This window comes from Arachis ipaensis, chromosome B9, assembly GCF_059453495.1.
Source record: "Arachis ipaensis isolate K30076 ecotype BB chromosome B9, ASM5945349v1, whole genome shotgun sequence".
NCBI classification, from domain to species: domain Eukaryota; kingdom Viridiplantae; phylum Streptophyta; class Magnoliopsida; order Fabales; family Fabaceae; genus Arachis; species Arachis ipaensis.
Window position 1 is genome coordinate 159566116 of NC_142444.1, and position 21488 is coordinate 159587603.

Genomic DNA, 21488 nt, shown 5'->3' on the forward strand with positions numbered 1-21488 from the left:
TTATATTTTTTGTACATGTACTCGAACCAAACCAAACCGATTAAGAACGGATTGGTTCGGTTCGGGTAATTGGGTACTCGATGACTTTGAAATTCATAAAAAAAAAAAACCAAATTTTTATCTTAAAAATTCAACAAGTACAACAAACATGTAACATCAATAGAAATAATCCAAACATGTTAAACACCAAATACATTAAAAACTAAACTCTTTAAAATCCAAACATATTAATAATGAATAATCATTGTCTAATGGAAAAACCATATATATTTTTTATTTTTTTAATTAATTAATATATGATCGGGTTCGCGAGTTAGTTCGAATTCCACACCCCCAAAACCGATACCCGAACCAATCACTAATAAAAGCCATCGATTTGGTTCGGGTTAGATCTGATTACCCATTGGTTTCAAAACCAATTTAATTGGTTCGGTTCGAATTTGGATGGGTAATCGGGTACCCACTACCCGTGCTCACCCCTATTAATGATATCTTTGGGTAATATATCCGGTTTTGTATTATTTTAATTTAGCTATGGTGGTGGTGAATTAAGTACAAAAATATTGGAAATTTCCTAATCTTGATCTATAAAGGCCTTGAGGCAAAATTTTCTACAATGATGATTACAACACTATTGATCTTCAAAGTCAAATACTACTACTACTTCCACTTGTAGGGAAATCTAGACTAAGCCTCTATTAAGGACTATAATCATGGATCTATAAAACTTAAACTAGCTACCACTAATGTACAAAGCTAATATGAAATGATGATGAACACTGCACTCCATAATCATCTACCAATCTCAACAGTAAAACATTACTCTCTTCACATTCTCTTTCAAGGCTGGCAGTGGCTTCACACCACACTCTCCGGTTGCTCGAGTTCCCTTCGACCCTCCACGACCGCCACTGTTACCACCACCTGTAGAGTCATTCTCTTGCATATCTGGCTCCATATAGAAACGTGCTCTAAATGCTGCTAAATGTGCATAATATGCTGGAGGAACTGCACAAGAAGAAAATTCAGCTAAACAATCCAATACCTGTGCTTAGTACTATACTACTATTATGCATAAAACAAATAGGCTTACCAACTGATACAGATCGAGTACATCTAGCATATGTGTAACACAGATTGTTTGTCAAAGATTGAATTCCATCTGCTGTGAAGTTGTTTTCATCCCACAGAACATGATAATGGGCAGGCCTACTTGTACCCTGCATATTAATAGTTGTAAGCAAACTCATGAATTCATTCACATTCTAATGATATGTGGTTTTTAGTTACAAGGGAGAAAATAAAAAAGCTCTACCTGAATGCCAGCATGACTGCATAGATAGAAATCAAATTCTGTTGGATGGCATATTTTAGAATCAACAACAGTTCCTGAAAAGACATTATTGTTATTATTAATACCAGAAAATTCAGCAATGCACTTATATATTGTACATAAGCATGTTAGGAATATTCTCAATTTACCAGGCATTATATTCCCACTCTTATCTGTACTGCTCCTGTCCCGGTGGTTGTTAGCGAATAACCGTGTATGATGTCGTTTTTGTACAACTATGAAAGTTACCGGAGGCTGATAGTTTGGTTCTAAGGAAGCACATGCCTGCATAACATGTTGCATCTCAGAACATGTCTTTGTCAAAAAGAAATGTAAATGTAAATCACATTAAGAAAATGATTCTCACCTTCCGGATTGCATCTAATTCATAAAGGAGAACTTGGTAAAATTGTCCTTCACTTACACCATCCCTGTTCAAATGTCATCATAACACACTGGTGAGTAACACTATCATCAATCTAGAATGTAAAATATAAACCTGAATCAGAGCTTAAAGATACTGACCTGTAAAATATAATCCTTAGTGGCTTTTGCCCTGTCGCCTTTCTAAACGAAACCAACAAATCTCTGCACAAAAAGGGACACCTGAGAATTAAATACTATGGCCTAATGATATTACATAACAACCTACATCAACCTTCAAAACTTAGATAAGTAAAATTTATATTACTATTACCGGATCATGCCACCGCTGACTGTGCCACGAACAGGATCGTGCCAAGTTTTGTACAAATCTTGTATAAGCTCCTGTCTATGAGCTTGAGCACACACTAAACCAGCATATTTTGTCACTTCAGGCCAGTCCTGGGATGCTACTACCTATAAATTGCATAACCAAAATTAGTCACCAAGATTGTTTCGCAATGATAATTGCAATGCTTTTCAAAGAGAATGGAAGATTGATTAGATCAATACAGCAGCTATTGAAGGGCTAGAGTCTTCTCCATTTTCAGGGTGAGTAACATCTGCTCCGAATATTATGGTTGGTATGTCACTAACCAACGGTATTCTGCAGCTTACAGCATCTAGAAGAACAGTGTTTCTACCTCCCATCTGCATCAAGAGGGGAAAATAAAACAATTAGCACAAGTTTGTAGTAGAATTCAATGTTTTACTAGCAAATTTGCGGTATAATGTGAATGGTAGCAGACATACCTTAACATTGATCTTTAGAGATACATTTGCCAAGTACTGTTTGGTGATCTTGAAGACATGTTTTGTCAGACAGCATTGTGAAATTAAACCAAGGTCAGTTTCACAAATACGCTTGAGATCACCTGAAAATAAATAAGGATTAATACAAGTACCAAATAGCAACCTTTCATTAATTCTTGTAGAATAATCAGTAACTAATGTAGCTTACCATATAGAGATCCATTGTTGTCAGGCAATATTGCTAACAAAAGCTCCAACTCTTTCCCTTTAGTTTTGTTCGTCGACACATGATAAACATGCTTTAAAGCTTTCTCTACCTGCTCTGGCTTGGCATTGTAGATGGGAATGACAGGCTCTGGATTGAATTCCTAAAGAAAATTCCATGTTACTAGACCTCAGAAAACCAGCTTCCATGCTTGAAAGTTCAAAACAAAAGATCAAAGAAAAAAGCATATTGAAAACTACCATGCCAGACACTTGACACATTTGAGCAAGCTCATGACAAAATGTGCGAGCAACACTATCTTGCACACTCCGCGAAAAGTTAATGCACGCCCACCGGCTAACAGTCATTCCATTAATCATTTTCTGTATCATCCAAGAATTCGGAAACAGAATTAGTATTGAAAGTTATTACAAAAGTCTCCAGACCAAACAAATTATTATGGTTATATCTATACTACAAGACTCCTTCATTTTCTAGTGTATCTAGAACATGATTTGTAATTGAAAGATACTATTTCGAGGCTAAATCATGACGGATAATTGTAATTCTGGAGCACACTACCTTGTTCATCATGTTCCACTGACCAACTTGGGGTAAACAGTTCTTTTCTTTCCCACTTTCATGGTATTTAAGCTGCAGTTCACAAGTGCTACAAATCAATGAATAGTAGTGAAAAAGATATATCACATTTTCAGAATGCTACATGCAACACAATCCAGATAAATAGATGGAGAAACACATTACCCAAGGGGCAGGAAGAATTCGTGCTTCAACAGAAGCTAGCTTTTCACTGATTTTAAGACCAAATTCCTTTGCATAAGGATCTTCATTATAAGAATTATGTTGCACCGTCTGCATGGATTACCAAAGAATAAACAACAGATGCATGAATAGAAGAACATTGTGCTTTTTGTTATGAAGTTTTGGTTTCAAATACCCGTAAGATGTCATTTTCGCGATCGCGTGGTCTCTGGCAAGTAACTTTGAGCAGTGCAGTAATTTGCTTCTCATTCAATCTTTTTGTATACCTTTGCCCCTCCACAATTTTACAGGCCTGAGAAGCCAAAATCCATGTAAGAATAGACAAAAGAATCATTATTAAAAACAAGAGAGGTTGCTTCACTATGAAGTAACTTCCCCTACCTCCATGGGTAAGTAGTTTGCCTTCTTTTGGTTTCCTACTTGAAGGCAAGGAAGGTGAGTGTATTGAATAGTGAAACCATACATCTCTTGAAAGTATTCAACCACTGACTTCATAGTTGAGTTCTCATCAACAGGGAACCTAAAAGAAGCACATCTTCATATTAAGTCATCAACTATGAAATCATTTTACCATAGCCTCATACTAGAAAGAGAAATAACATACACAAGTTCTCTTGTTGGTTGAGAAGTCAATCCTGAAACGCGATATTTCCTTCTTACACTTCCTCTGTGTGTTACTTCAACCTTAACTCCTCTAAGGGCTTTCTTAATCTGTTAGGCACCACAAATTATCTTTATAATATAAATTCACCAATATTAATGACAAATAGTAAGCCTTATCAAGCTATGCCTATATCAGTTAGTTATCAGTACCTTAATGCGATCAGCATCCGACAGTGGCCTTGAAAGAACATCTTTCCCTAATAGTTGGCCAACAAATTCTACTACTGGAAGAGGCTCAATGAATGCAGCAGAAGCCATGTCTATGAAGTATGAAATAAACAAACAGAATGAAGAGATATGAAAGGTTAAATACTTAATTGTACTTCCATACTTGTATGTAAGAAATGGTTATTAATTGTAAGTTACATACCAATATTGAGGGAAAGGCCCATCTGAGTAGGCCTTATGCTCTGGTAGAATCCACACCATGATTCCAACCCCTCTCCAAGCCGTTGAGGTGTTCTAATATCAGGTGAAAAGAAGGACCTCCCAATGGGGCAGTACCTTAAGTTAGAAGAAAACAAATGAAGCCTTTGTTAGATATAAGCCTCAAAATTCCAACCGTATTATCATCACCATTCATTGAAGTTCAAAAATTCAAAGCCTCAAACACACAAGTACCTCTTAGTTGATAGCTCTCTCAGTACAATATCAAGAATCTGAAGTGCCTCCTGTGGTGCATCAGCTCGCTTGCCGGCTAGAAACTGGCCCAAGTGATGCAAGTTTGCACGAGCAACAAACTTGATCACCACCCTATATTCCCTTTCCCTTCTGAAAAATTGTCACATGTCATTAGTTGAAATTGAACTCATTCAATAGTAACATTTGTCTTAAAATCTTTCTAAACATTTGTCTCAAATACTAAATGAGTACTCTTAAATCTTGTAACTTTAAAAATCAATAAATTCTTCCATAAAATAATTAAGAAGGTTAATAAAAGGAACTCTTAGGAGTACTAATCAAAAAGTCCTATTTCTTTAAACAATGGTATCGTCAAAGTACAATAGAGAGAGAGAGAGAGAGAGAGAGAGAGAAAAATAAGCAGATAAAGAAAGAAAGAGAATGTAGGAAGTGATTAAGGGTCCATTAATAAATGCATACTTGGGGCCATTAACTCCATCATCATTATCATCAAGAAGCTTTATCTTAAATTCTCTCCAGGCAAAGGGAAGCTGGCCAGCAGTGTACAGACTTTTCCTGCCATCATAAGCAGGAAGCCTCATCCCCAAATCAGACTCTTTGTAAAGCCTCACAAGTTCTGCTATTATGGACCGATTTACTGCTCTTGAACTCACTTCTGGGCTAATTGTTACCTGTGCAAAAGCAACACCCATCATTATGATGGCATTAAATTATGGCATAGGGTGAATAAGAGTAGGAACAAAACTACAATAGCCTTAGGCCAAAAATTTCAAAAGTCTCATAAATGGCATTACTACAAGAAAAAAAGACCAAGATAGCAGAAACCCCTATAAGTGGAAAATCACAGGATGATCTTAAATGCTCTCTTTCTCTCTCCCATAGAGGGGCCCTATCATATCAATATGTCACTCTAAGAAATCTTAAAAGAGTGATATTAAGTGGCAAGGGAAAAAAAGGAGGAGGGAGGAAGGCTTACATCATATTGGTTCAAGTCCTTGTCCGGTAGCTCAGCAAAGAAGTGATTAGCCTTGACAATGCATTTTGTCCCAACTTGTCCATAGCCAGGCCTGCGAGCAAAGCTCAAGGATTTGCTTGAAGTGGGAAAACCCATGTCTGTTATGTTACCACCATCACCACCACTGATCTTGCAGCCATTCTCAACATTATTACTATTAATCCCATTTGCTGTCACAGGAGGAGGAGCAGCACCAGCAGTGCAGGGCCTGCAACTTGGTCTCATCAAAATCTCTCCTTGATCAGATTTTCTCCCACCTCTGCCCCTTCTTCTCCCTTTGTTTCTTGGTTGAGGTGATGACTGGTGGTTGTGGTGGTGGTGGTTGTTGTTGTGCTGCTGGTGGTTCTCTTGTGGTGGTGGTGGTGGTGGTCCTTTTCCATTTTGTGCAGCTTTTGGTGCCTTATTCATGTGGTTCTGAGAATGGGGTTTAATCACAATGTGTTGCTCAGAGCTTTCTTTCATCTGCCTCACTGGCATGTTTGGCTTTGTTGATCACTGGAATTTGTAAACCAAAAATCACACCAACTTCACTTAAAGACTCTTCTCTGATCTTTTTATATAATTATTTATGTCTGCGAATGAAAAAGTAAGCGATTGTTTGAGGTAAGATGACAGAAAGTAATGATGGAAAATGCTGTCAATAATGGTAATGTGATGATGCATGCAAGTTGGAAAAGACAATTATTGTAAGAGTGAAAGGAACTGAAAACTGGCATGGCCTTGTTTAACTAGACAAGCATTACCCTTCTCTTGCAAAAAACTGAAACACTCCAAAACTATTCACCCATGTTTCATTCAACAAGCAAACCCAAAATAGCCATGGAGGTGTGTAGAACCAAAAGACCTAAACAGGGAAGAAAAAAAAAAAGAGTAAAGTATGAAAAGACAAACAAGACAAGGAAATCTCAATGCAGTTTTGCAGCACAGGAAATTAACACCACATGCCAAGGAAGTGCAAAGAGAAAACAAAAAGAAAACCAATTGGATTGTTCATGTACCAATGAGCATGAGGGAAGAAAGTGAAGAGTTACTAGTATAAAACCAGAAAATGGAAAAACCCAGAAGACAAAAGCAGGTGCATAGGTTTGTCCCCTACCATTACCAACACGACGAAGAGATACAAACAGAGTGAAGGGGATTTTAGATGAAGAGGGAGGAGGACAAATTTGGAAGCAGAAGAGTAGACAAAAAAAATAGAGAAGGAACAAGAAGAATAAAACAAAAACGAAGGACAATATCCGATCCTAACTAAGACAAGAGACAAGGCCTGGTAGCCAAAATCAGTATCTACAACATTTTGTTTCTCACCAAGAAAAAAAAGAGGATGCTAGTTAGTTCAAAAAACAAATAAGGTTGAGACTTTGAGAAGGTGAGAAGCTGAACCTGGTTGAGGAAGAAGGGAAGTGTTGATGAATGATGAATATAAATCTTATAGAAAGATAGAGATAGATACATAGATAGAGATACACGCATGCAAGTGCAACAAAGAGGGAAGGTAGGCAGCCACCACTTTTTGATCACGTGTAAAAGCCTTTCTCTGCTTCCTTTTCCTTCTTTTGCCTTTAAAACTTAAACTAGTTTTAGCTTAGTTCACTTCACTTCTTCTTGGTTTCCCCCAAGCTCTCTCTATAAGCATGGACCATTCCCTATTTCCTTAATATAATATAATAATAACATTAAGAAGAAGAATAATAAGTCCAAAAGAGTTGCTGAGGGGATTGTAAGATGTAACAGCAATCATGTTACGAAGAAGAATAATTTCAACTTGCAGTGCCTCTCTCTCTTTCTTCCCTTGCAGTCACTTCAGCTTCTCCCTTGCTTCTTCTTCTATATTTTCTCAAATTTATATATTATTATTATTATTTATTTTCTCTCCAACCTATGCAAATAAATTGTGTTGTGTTAATTTCTGATGCTGAGTTAAGCCACTACCACTAGTTCACTTTTGTAAGACTTGTAACGGTCCAATTCTTTTTTCTTTTTATATGAATATAAATAATAGTGAATGTGAATGCATGATGATGTTTTGGGAGCATAGGAGGAAATGATATCAATCAATGGTGAGAAATAAAACTAAGTTTTGATGATTATAATTTGGAAAGTTGGCATTGCAGATTGGAAATATGGTCCACGAATGATTACCTTTTTGACCCCAATAGTACTCCACAACCTACTTTATATATTATCTCTTTTGCTTTTTCTACTGCTGCATGCCACACATTACCTATCATGTTTCCCATGCCCAAATTCCTCCCTAAACATTGTTTATATGTAATAATTAATAATATGGCATGCCAAGTTTTCTAGTTGCTTTTCTTTATTATTGTTAGTATATCAACTATCTTACTAATTTAATTTTGATAATTATAAATCCAAAAAATAATAATAGTCCTCTCCTACCCATGATGATGAGTCTCTGAGCACTAAACAGAAGGGTCTTGTTTAATTTACATGGTTTTGGTTGCATGCTCATCATGGTCATCATCACAAGGCTCCATAGTCCATAGCACAATGCACAACACTACATTATTAAGAGAGAGAGAGAGAGAGAGAGAGTGGGATTTTTTTTTTTTTGTAAGGAAGCATGGGCTTGTTTTTATTTTACCTATTATATATATATAATTATATATCATGCACATAAAACATGTAGGGGGCTAAGGACAAAGTTGAGGATGTTGGGGGTGATGGGCAAAACTTATAGACTCTATAGTGCTTCCTTTTTTGGGCTTTGGGATTTGTTTTTGTCACTCCCTCCCTAAGTACAAAAAAACGAAAATTGCAAAATAATGGGGGTGAGTGTGCTCTTTGGTTTTGGACAAGGAAGATACATGTTTATTGGAGTGATCATCATAATACTATTACTCGGTAGTAGTGGTGGAGTTTGAATTTCCCAAGCAAAATTCAGGGAATAATGCAATTTCATTGAACCAACTTGAGCCGGTCGGATGATCAATTCAATCGTTTGTTTAAACAAGTATTAGAAATTCGAATCTTATCTTGTGTAAATATTAATTCACTCGTCAATAATATACCATTAAATAGAATTTAAATCCACAACAAATAATCATTTACCTGCTAATAGGGGTGTTTGCGGTGCAGTTTGGATCGGTTTTGAGTAAAAACTCATTCGATCCGAACACTAATTTTGTTTGCGGTGCGGTTTGGATTGGATGACTTAAAAAAAAACGATCCGATCTGATCCAATTTCAAACGGTTTGGATTGGATTGGATTTGCAGTTTTATAAATTAAAAAGATTAGATACATATAACAAGTCTTAACATCAAATTTTAAATAATCAACAATAACATAACAAGTCGCAACAATATTTTTAAAAGCCAACGATAACATAACAATAGAAATAAAATTATAGATTAGTTAAAATAAATAAATAAATAACATTTTGAACATAAAATATTTATTAAATAATAATAATACTGAATAATATAAAAATGTATAACAAATTGAACATGTTATAAGTATAATTGTAAATATAATAATAAAATAATAATATTATAATACATTGTGCGGTTTGGATTGGATTGGATCGGTTATAAAAAGTAGATCCAAAATCCAATCCTTGTAAAAAATAGAATCCCCCGAATTAATACGGTTTTAATCGGTTTTCAATTTAAATTGGATTGGATAAGCGGTTTAATTTAGATTGGTTTAAATTTAAACACCCTTACCTGCTGAGTTGAAAAATAAATGAAAAAACGAAAAAAAAAATTGCAATCTCAAATAATAATGTTGTTAAGATAAATACTTAAAATGGGTTTTGAATAATGTTAAAGAAAAAGAATAAGGGAGGAAGTGCGTGTGGTGGGGCCTAGCCAATGGGTAATGGCCTATTCTTCTCTTCAGAGACATACATAAACATAACACATCCCAATATTATTGCACATTTTGCAGTGCTGCATTTCAGCCTATGATTCTGATTCTCCACCCATTTCAATGTTGTTGTTGTGTCTTCTCCTCTTATTACTAGCCTTAGATTTAAAAAAGACAAAAGGTTTTATAGCTACAATTGTGTTGGCCTTATAGTCATAGATGCATGACCCACCGCTATGGCTTTCAACTTTCTTATGAACAATAACGTGACCTATGATGATCATGATGATGATGATGATGATTCTATGAGAACTATATAGTATATAACATTATTATTTTTCCCACCATGTGATGAAAGCACACTAGTCACTACACTACACAATTCAAGTAAGTATTCCACACCTCACTGAGTCACAACTTATTATTGTTTAAATCTTTGGTATGCTAAAAGGCAAGTTATTATTAAAGGTCTCATTTCACTTGAAAATACATCGTACAACTTTATTCAATCATGCTTTCTTGATATATCCATATCAAAAAAACAAAAGAAAAATAAGTGAATAAAGCTAATTTAATCACAACAAAGACAAAGTGTAACAATATATACAGTGCATGTGATCATGCCCTATCCTTGCAATGAAAATTATGTATCTATAAAGCAGATAGATTTGATTCATATCTATCTATGGACTGCATGTGCTGCATTATTATTATTGGGCTTATTGACCATTGTTGGCACAGATGCGACAAAAAACAATCCTCATTTTCTGAATTGTACTAGTCTGCTTTTGATTATGAGATGAATTAACATGTTCATATTTTGATGAGTTGATTATTCATAATTAATGTTAAGTTGAAAATACATACATAGAACAAGAAGTTAATTATAGAGTTAATACTCAATTTAGTCCCTAAACTTATACGTGAGTCTCAGTTTAGTTTCTGAAATTTCAATTGCCTCTATTTAGTCCTTAAAGTTTATAAACGTGCCTCATGTTAGTCCCTGAGATAATTTTTAGTATAAAAACGTTAATGGAGCGCTGTTATAGACCATCAGATGTCACGTTAAAACTTGTAAAATAATGTAATTTTAGTTTTGGCATTTAAATAGCTCAAAAATGGTATCATATCACTTATTTTGTTAGGTAAAATTTTAATAAACACCATTTATGATGTTTTTGGGTTATTTGAGTGCCAAAACTAAAACGACATCATTTTACAAGGTTTAGTGTAGTATCCGGCTGTTCACGACAGTGTTCTGTTAACATTTGTATGTTGAAAATTATTTCAATGACTAATATGAGTTATGTTCACAAAATTTGAGGATTACAAAAAGATAATTAAAATTTTAGAGACTAAATTGTGGTTTGCATACAAGTTTAAAGACCAAATTGAGTATTATCTCTTAATTATATGACATTAGCAAATTAATTAGAGTGGCAAGTGATATACACGTGATGAGGGGAGGATTAATTATGGTTAAAGGAGTATAAAATAAGAGAATATATAAAATTCTCCCCATGATGAAGCAAGGTTGCCATCATCAAGAACTGCATATGCGCAGCATTTATGTTGTTCTGTCCCTATTGGAACATGTTATTGTTTATCTAGTAGGTGAACAATAAATTAATTTAAATTAAAAGAGCCATTATTATTATTATTATTTTGATGTGAGTAGATCTGAATCTACCAATGCACGCCTGTGATTAAATTCATGATGATACATAATTGTTTCTACTTACTAAATAATCTTTTCTGCCAGAACGTGTGGTTGGGATAATAATAATAGCGCAGAAGAACAGAACAGTTCAAGGCCTTTTGCCTCTTGAATAGTACTATAGCATATAATTATTAGTGTCATGACACTTCAATCTAGGCTTGTTATAATCGAAGGTAAAAACTTAGGTGTAATCGACTTCACGTGAAGTTGATAGGTGAGAGCTGTTATTAATTGATTTGATTAATTTGACTAAATTTTTATTTAACAACTCTCAGTTATAAACTTCACGTGAAGTCGACTGCACTTGAATTTCTACTATATATATTATATATATTTGTTATAATTAAAATTAACCGTTAAAATCACACTAAAACATTGATGTATCGATACATTTCAAAGTTTTTCTTTCATATATATCTATCTACTTCCATGCGCACTAAAGTGCTCACCTTACCCATAATTAAATTTGTCATCATCATGGAACTACTTCTTTTTTAAGAAATAAATTAGCAATAGGAAACCCTAGCTAGCCATCATTAGGGTTACAATGCAAATTAGGCTGCACTAAATTATACTTTGAGTTTAACCAGTTTGACTTCATTAAATTTCAAATATACAACTTCAGCTAAAACCATAACTCTCAACTTGTCAAGTTTCATGGATAGCCCTACTTCTAAATACATAAATGTCAATTGCTTACTAATATAAAATATACGTTAAAATATAAAATATATATTAAAAATAAATTAAATTATATATTTATATATAAATATATAATAACTAATTTTTTTATATGTATATAATATTTTTGTATAAATATATATATAGGGACTAATTAATAATAAGTTTATTTTGGTAAGTTTGGATTAATTTGTAAGATATTATTGGTTCAAATTTAATTACAATTGAAAAAGGAAAAGATATAAACAGCAAACATCCCTTTTTTTTAAAGTTGAAACATTAGATATTTTTATTTAATAATATTTTAATATGCTTTCTCAAAACATAAGTTAATAAAACCAATAAAGTTAATAATGTGGTGTTATTTGCTTTCCCTGAATGCATGTCTGTTTCAAACTTTTGAAGGAACCAGCAATCAAGAAAACTAAAGGAATATATTAATTATATCCTAAAGGCTTTATTTATCTCATGCAAATAATAAAAATTTTGGTATGTAACTATGTATACAATATTATTTTGGTGTCCCACATAATCTCTTCTTTTCATGAATTCCGGCAGGGTTTAAAGTAGATAGAAAGTAAAAGCATATTACTATGCATATAATAAATTAGATGGATAGGTTAATTTTTCTGAAAAGTTTGACAGCAATTTAATTGGTCCCTTTATATGATTTTAATCGCAAATTTGGCAAGCAGTACAGTGAACCTTTTTTCTCTAATAAAGTATAATTTAGTTCCTGGCTAAGCACTACTTTGTCCGATAAAAATATATAGAGATATGCGTTGCCCAAAATTCAAATTTAAAGTTATATTAAAGTAACCATCTATATATCTTTTTATTCTTAATGAATAATAGTGGTAAATCATTTTTTATTGTCCGCGCATATAAATTGTACTCTAAAAATTAAAAGTTTAATTATTTTATCGATTTTTATAATTTTATTAAATTGTTAATTAAATTTTTATATTTTTTAATTAAATTTCTATATAATACCAGATTTTATAATTAAAAAAAATTATGAAATTAACAGAATATTCTATAAACAAAACGAATATGTCTAACACTTTGACTTAAATATTTTGTTAAATTGTTAATTTCAACGTTTTTGTCATGATAGAGATATAATTACAAAATTTAATATAATATAAGAATCTAATTGAAAATTTAGTAAAATTATAGGAAGCGATCGAGTAATTAAACCAAAATTAAAGTGATATTAAACTATAACTTAAAACGAGTTCGGGCTCATTGGAGCAAGCATAAATTCACCTTTAGCTTCTTTTAATTTTAGAGAGAAGGATAAATAAGTCCTTGACCTTTTGCTTCGCAGACATTTTCGTCCCTGACCATTGAAAAATACTTTTAAGTCTCTGACCTTCACAAAATTTGGACGGATCAGTCCCTGACGGAAGTATTTGGACGGAGGGACTGATCCATCCAAATTTTATGAAGGTCAGGAACTTAAAAGTATTTTTCAATAGTCAAAGATAAAAATGTAAAAAATAAGAGACCTATTTGTCCTTTTCTCTTAATTTTATCTAGGCAATCCTTTTCATCAATGGCTCAAATCCACAGTAACCATAAGCTTCACGTGTATAAAGTGTAAAACTGAGTTTGAAAGATAAAATTAAAATGAAAAGATTCATTGTATATTATTTAACAAGCTAAGAGGTATGCAGAAATAATATAGGAAACATTTCAGGTGCACCGGAAGTATCGGTGCTCCAATTGTTTTAACTGTTGATCTGAATTATAAAAAATATATATAATATATATTAATTGAAATCAACGGTTAAAACAACTGATATACCGGTACTCCCCGGTGCACTTGAAATGTTTCCAATAATATAATGCATGGAACAAAAAATGAGCTGAGGCTATGAAAGTTGTCAAAGTCGGTGTCCTGTAGCCAGCAAACATGAAAGCAAAGACAATGAAAGACTTTAACAGAGTTGGTTATGCATGCATCAGTTTGAGTTGACAAGAGAGGAGAGGAGCAACATAATTCTTCGTTTTCCTCATACAATCCATAGAACTTCAGAGTTGTCGAAAACCTTGTCCCTCCCTTGTGTGGTATATGTCCATGTCTCATAATCTGATCATGTTTTAATTGGGCTTATGATATTCTCTGATTATTTTTTATCAAACAAATTGGCCCAAAACCAAGTTATATAGTCAATTTAGCTATATTGTGTGTTCCTTCCTATACTATTATAACGGATGAGGATGTTATTATCAGTTATTAGTGTCAGACAATGATGTAATTAAGTTTGTACTAAGTAAATATGAGCCTAAAAAATCATAATAAAAATTATAATTGAAACAGAGTATATATATCACATATAAATTCAATTATATTATATTACATAAAAAATTAGTTACTAATTAGTCATTATATATAAAAATATATTTAATATTTTATAATTTTGTTCTTATATCATGTCTGACTATTCTAGTGACTAATTATTTTTAAGTAAAAAATGTAAATAAATATATAGACACAAACTACAGAACTGTGAAGGAGGCAGAGAAAGGAATAGCATGTGTATGGCTTCCAACGTAACCTTTGAGCCCAATACACAGCTTATGTCGGTATCAGAAGGCACCAACACAACTTTCATCATTCATTCAAAAGCAAATATACGTTCAGAAAAAGAAAATTAAAACCACAAAAGCCAACGCCAAAGTACTTTCCTTTGCTTTCACTTTTATTATATTCTTTTCTCAAATCTCACACACCCATCCCCTTTCTTTTGTTTTTATTGATTATTCATCATCATATTATTATTATTCATCTAATTATTGGCTACCCTACAACCCCATGCCTTATTTACTTTTAACAACATAAAATAATCTTTAAATTAAAAGATAGAAAAAAAGAACTTTTTAGTTTTAATGCGGAGAGATGGTTGGTGTATAGTAGGATTATGGAGGTATATGGTGTTTCACCAGGATATGAGAACTGCGCAAGATAAATCGGACCGTCTGATTGAAAGTACTGTAATCAAACGAACCGAGTACAAACCATACAGAAAATTCTGGGTTCGATTTGTGTACTGTCTCCATGTGGCAGACGGTACAGAAAACCTTGGATCCGATTTTAGTACCCACGAAATTCTGCTCCACACAAATCGGACCGTCCGATTTGTGTCCCTCTCGTTTTGCAATGAAATCGGACGATTCGATTTCTTCCCACTAAAATCAAAAATTGAACCCGTCACAATAATGTATATCTCTCTAATACTCTATAACTCAGCGTAATTCACATGTCAACCTCATATTAAAAAAATTTTACCAAAAAAAATGGTTTGCTGAAAAAAAAAAAAAGGCAAGGACAATTTTGTCCGTAAATGATAGAGGGAGATTTGTCTTTTAGGTGTCTTATTATTTGGGCCCCACATGAGTCCAAAAGACCATGGGCTAATGAATCTTTTTATGTGGGGCCATGGGCATGGCCATCTTCCATGCATCATTCCGTACAGTAGCTACTATCTTAGCAAGGGCCAAGGGACTATAGCATGCAGTGTACCTAATTATAGGGGACGAATGTTAATATAAGATCTTATATGTACTTTCACACACTCAATTATTCAAATTACAATAACGAATTTCGAGATAGAAAATCACATTATAGAAGGAAATTAAAGAGATAATTTTGCCATTTTGTTTTGATTTATTGAAGGGAAGAAATTAAAGATCATGAAAAGGTGTGGTTCTCAAAAGATAAAGGAGAAACATAAAGAAGATTTAGAAAAGTATGTAGCAAGGTAAGATCATTTTCATTAGAAGTGCAGGGAACTTTTTTGTAGTGGTTTTAGCTTCCACTTTATACTTTCATTGGACATGACAAAAGGTTGTAGTTGGCGATGGGACCAATGAAAACTGGGTGCATAGTGAAAGCTGCCCTCACTACTCACTCTATCTTCGGTGTTTAGTACTGTGTTTGTGTTTTCGGACAAAGATTAGAAACATAACATTGGAAGATTTTCAAATATATCTTCGTAACGGTGTATCAAAAAATTTTAATAGTTGATTTTAATTATATATATTATATATATTTTTTATAATTAAGATTAACGGTTAAAAATTACTGAAACACCGATATAATGGTATACTTGAAAATTTTCTCATAACATTATTTTCTCTCTCTTTGGATCGTTCAAATTCTAGTTTGATAAACGTCAATCCAAACCCACACAATATTATTACTGTAATCGATGGTGGCAATGGATTGGCACAAGTGACAATGGTGGTTTAGTTGTTAGTGATTATACAAATCTTATTGGAAGAATTAATATTTAAGCTGAATAGTAATACGTTAAAGGTTTTTTCCTTTTTTCCTCTAATAAAAATTCATCATAGAAAAAATGAATAGAAACATGATGCCATAATAAAGCAGTTAACTTATTAATTTCGCAATCATTGAGTTTGATACTATCTAATGACTTTTTTTGAAGTTTGAATATGCCATTATGTTGAGGGTGTTTTTATAAATTTTTAGTTTTAAAATTTTACAACAGCAAAATATAATTCAATCGTTTTCTATAAATCTTAAAAGTAAAACTACCGAAAATAAAAAATACAAACAAGATATATTTTTTTTTGGTCTACACAAACAAAGTCATAACTCCGAAAGACTTCTTTCCCTAATACCTAACAATATTAGTTTTTTGGGACAAATAATTCTATTTGGGTCTACTTGGGGCCCAATAGCTTACATGTTCATATTTCTTGTTGTTTTTATCTTGGGCCATTCTATATTTTTCAGGTCCAAATAAGCCCAAAAATTAAGTGTTATAAATAGAGACGATCAGGACAGACTGGCTACTCAAGATTAGAAAATTTTAGAGGCCCAAAATTTTTTATAAAATGGAAAGTATGACGCCGGCACTAGAAGAAAAGAATACTCATGTATAATATTTTAGGTAGAATCTATTGGTGACTGAAAAAAAAAAAGAAGTTATTTGTACGATAGATAAGATGCATACTTTGTGCGGATTTAATACCAAGGAACTAAATTTTGTTTTATCAGCAATTAATCAATAACTAGTAGGTGGCAAAAGTTTTAAAAAATGTTAAATTACACAGTTGGTCCTATACTTTTAGTGAAATTGTAAATTAGTTCTTATATTTTAAAAGTTTGTAATTGGGTCCCTAAAAATAACTAAAATTTGTAATTTAGTCCTCGTTGTTCAAAAAGTGTTTGATTTAACAGAATATTTTCAGTATATTCTCTATTTTAACATAATATTCTCAGCATATTTTGAGAATATTCTGTTAAATCAACACTTTTTGACCGGTGGTAACTAAATTGTAAATTTTTATTTTTTTAAGGATTCAATTACAAACTTTTAAAATGTAAAAACCAATTTATAATTTCACTGAAAGTGTAAGGACCAACAGTGTAATTTAACTTTTTTAAAAGGAATTGAAAAAGGTAAACTGTTTTGAACTCCTAAAAAAAACACTAATCAAAACACTAGATAATCTCAAATATTTGTCGGGGATAGATGCAGCATCCAAAAGTCACAAAAAAATTCTTATATCCTTGCATCATGGAATGAATCCTTCATATTTCAATGTAAAATATTAACTTCTTCATAGTCTAGAAATAATGAAACAATAAAATTAGGTATTCAAATATTTTTAAATTAAGTTTTTAACTAAAGTATTGTGCTTTTTCTTTTTTATTGTCGGTTGTCAGCATTGTCTTTTTCTCTTTTTTTTATGCGCTTCTTTTTTCAATATTTTGTCGTCGTTATTGTCGTCACTATCATCTTTATAGTTGTTTTTTGTCATTTTTTATTGTTGTTGTTTAATTATTTATTTATTTATTTATTTTTTATTATTATCATTGTTGTTTTCGTCATCTTTATCTTCTTCTTTTCTTATATATATTCAAAAAATTAAAGTACATAAATTTTACTATACAATACAAAAAATTTAAAGAACCACATACTTAAATATTGACTCAACTAATAAAATTTGTATAGCATATAAATTTTGGTATTTAATACATAATTTTTTTCAAAGACCACGTGTCGAAAATATTAATACTCAACTAATAAAATACACATAATACATAAATTTTAATAGACAATACAAAAATATTAATGCATATATTATAAAAATTTTGGTGTGTAGACCATAAAATATTTTGGAAGATCCATATATAATTTTTATTGGAATAATAATCGCTTTTTATTTATATTGAATAGAATAGTGATCCATATATAATTTTGGAAGAGTTTTAAGTTTATCGAAAATACCAGTATTTCTGTTATTTTAACCGTTGATCTGAATTATAAAAAATATATATAATATATATTAATTGAAATCAACGGCTAAAATAACTGGAATATCAATGTTCTTCGATACACTTAAAATTTTTTCTATAATTTTTGGGATATATTTGACACAAGTCATAATCTATCCACGTTTATGTAGTCCATAACATATGACAACAGATTCCCCAATGCACTACCTTGATAACTTTGTTTTTACTTAAATATACAAGTGGCGCCATTAAATTATTATGCTGCTAAATATCAACTTGACACACCATGAGAAGAAAAGATGCAACATGCCTGCTTTTGTTGGTATGCTTGTCAGATAAGCATTATCAACGTCCTCTAATTAGGTATTTAAGTGCCACTAATTTTCTCACTCTTCTTTTGCTTCTTCATTGGAGATAATTTCCTACACCTAGCTAGAATGATATAACTAAATCCTTCAGCTTTTTTATTAGGGGAAGGAATTTATAATTAAATTCTATAAGGACTACAGTTTAATTTCCACTACTGTTAACATACATCAAATTAAAGTCATTTTCATAAATGCCTTTAAAAATGTTAAAATTTCCTAAATATAATTTTATTCTAAACTTCTATTTAAGTGAAAATTGCTATTTAATTTTAAAAAATAAAATAAACTCTATAATTTGGGACTAAATTTTTTTATTATGGACAAAGAGTGTGTGCAATCTAATTTTATTGGCTTTGTATATATTTTTTTATGAAAATGTGTAATTGGTGGATTCGATTATTTTGCAAGAAATTTTTTAAAAATTTTTTAATATCAAATCAGAATGTCTGTTTTATTTGTTGTGAATTTTTTTTTTTTTGAAATTCACAAATCAAAAGATCTTATTTTTGCTCAGAAGGTTTGATTTTATACTTTAAATCAAAGAAAAGTATATGTAACCAAGAGGTAATCAGTCAAAAAGTAAACAACTTAACTAATTTATAATTATATTTAATTAATTTTATTTGTTTTTAATTTATAATATTTGATATTAATTGCTTCTCACCCCAAATTAAAATTCTAAATGATACGTTGGAGAAATAGGAGCGGAGATCACGGAACTTCCAACAATTCCGATTCTTAGTATATAAAAAAATTTATAAAATATATAAAAGAACATCCATTTAGTATGAAAAAGAAACATTCTGATAGTTAGTAGAAGAAACATCCTAATGCCTAGCATAAGCACCATCCACGTAGAAGTTTTCGATTCACCCAGAGGCATTTGACTGGTTTTTTGCTGGTACCCTCTTGATTTCCTAGCATTGTTAAATCAAACATTATTACATTTGAGATTAACACCCTTACAATCTTACCATCTATGATCATAAAAAATACTCCCATATAAAAAATAATTTGGGACAAATTGGGGCCTTAATTTCCTTTGTGTGTGTGTCATTGCTTTCCATGGATGTGTAACATCTTGATAATTGATGAGATTGAGAGTAATTATATTTAAGTATTTCTTAATACATTGTCTAATTCATTTGAGATTCTAACTCTTTTATAATCAAACGGTGTTTTTACATGAATCAAACTTAACTCCTCCTTAGCTTGAAACTATCATTTAATTTAGTTATATTTAATTAATTTGTTTATTAAAAAAATAGAAAAATAAAAGGAATATCCGAAGCTGCGTAGAATGGTGGAGAAAAGTGGAAGTGTTTGTTTTGCAAAGAAAGAGTTGGAAATGAAAAGAGAGGAATGCATGCATAGGGACGTGAAAGAGGAAAGGTTCACTTTTTCATTTGACCAAACTTGTTTGGCTGACTTGCTGAGCAAATGAATGAGGTCACTTTTTTCTTTCTTTAAGTGTGTGGTGTCTCTCTGACTCTCACTCTGTCCCACAAATCATACAATGTTTCTTGTACTTTTTGAATCTTCTACTTCAAATCACGAAGATTCATGGTAATAACTTCAAGAGCAACAATGGTCAACTAAGTCACAACTTTTTTGTTTGAGTTTGTAATGAAATATAGAGAAGATTATTTGTAGATTTTTCAGGTAGTTAGATACAATTAATTAGCCATCATCACTCATATGTGGTCATGAATGACATGAAACTACTTCCACATTTTTTTAATACTTTTTTTTTCAAGCATGATGGTGTGCTTTTATTTCGAATTGTGATTTGTGAGAAGTGATGGAGGCATGCAGTAGCACTACCACCACCAATTTTCTTAATTGGATGGTTCTCTGGTTTCTGAATTGACCAAAATAAAAAAGAAACAATATGTATTTTTATATTAAAAATGATAAATAAAACATAAACGGTAAAAAATTATACTATAAAAAATACATAAAGAAATATATATAAAAAATAATATAAATATGATTTAAAATAAATAAAAGAATAGAATCAATGACTCTTAGGTAGTGTTTAGTAGAGAGACAGAGACGAAAATATTATGACTAAGAGACAGAGACTCAAAGACAGAAACTGAAATAAATTTCAGTATTTTATTTAGTGCAAAGTAGAAAACAGAAATTGAAACAAGAATGAAACTCTAATTTAATTTGTACAAAGGATAAAATTAGAATTAATTAATTGAAATGAGAGTATTTTAGGTATAAAATATAATTAAAGCTTCAGTTTTAGTCTCTAAAAATTTTAGCCCCCTGTGTCATGAATTTTTTGAGGTACTAAAATATTGAAATTTTGAAAATGGAGATACAAATTTTAGTACGATACTGAATTTCAGTCTCCCAATCTCTGTCCCAATACTTTAAAACAAACACTGCCTTAAAAATTTATTAGGATTTTTGGTTTGGTGAATATACTAAAAAAAGGCGTCTATGTTGTACTATTACAAGAATTATTGGTGTGATGAAGAAAGCATATAAGAGTAGTACTATTAATCACTATAGCATATAAAAAGTTTTCAAAATTGATGTCTTCAGTACTGTAGGGTAGGCAAATCCAAGTACTTTGACTTTTTTTGCTCTCTATCCCTAATTATGTTATAGAAAGTCTATATATCTAATAGTTTTTTAGCTAATATACCATGAATTTTTTTTTTTTATCTTTTCAATATTAGCTATAAAATTGTGAATTATTTAACATTACTATTGGATTATAAAGTTAGTTTTTTGTTGAAAATAACTGATGTGCCACGTTGATTATTGTGTATCATTACT

The 21488-nt window shown here is 31.6% G+C and overlaps 1 protein-coding gene across 11 annotated transcripts; it reads right to left on the reverse strand.

Annotated features, from left to right (window-relative positions):
• Positions 1–563: 563 nt before the first annotated feature.
• Positions 564–7783, reverse strand: LOC107617154 (protein argonaute 10-like). 11 transcript variants are annotated; one of them, XM_088498295.1, is made up of 23 exons: positions 6914–7213; positions 6561–6661; positions 5779–6312; positions 5262–5473; positions 4782–4931; positions 4531–4664; positions 4311–4420; positions 4102–4208; positions 3879–4017; positions 3673–3789; positions 3480–3587; positions 3297–3368; positions 2975–3097; positions 2718–2877; positions 2510–2631; positions 2270–2407; positions 2031–2173; positions 1859–1921; positions 1701–1764; positions 1483–1618; positions 1316–1389; positions 1094–1220; positions 564–1008 (listed from the first exon to the last, which is right to left on the reverse strand). In XM_088498295.1, the coding sequence occupies exons 3-23, from the start codon at positions 6292–6294 to the stop codon at positions 806–808; spliced, it is 3018 nt and encodes a 1005-aa protein (XP_088354421.1). In that variant the 5' UTR covers positions 6295–6312; positions 6561–6661; positions 6914–7213; the 3' UTR covers positions 564–805. The 11 variants fall into 11 exon arrangements, with proteins under 11 accessions (XP_088354421.1, XP_088354419.1, XP_088354416.1 ...); XM_088498293.1 differs by having other exon boundaries at positions 5779–6389; positions 7126–7206; XM_088498290.1 differs by having other exon boundaries at positions 5779–6389; positions 6914–7206.
• Between the last annotated feature and the right edge of the window lie 13705 nt (positions 7784–21488).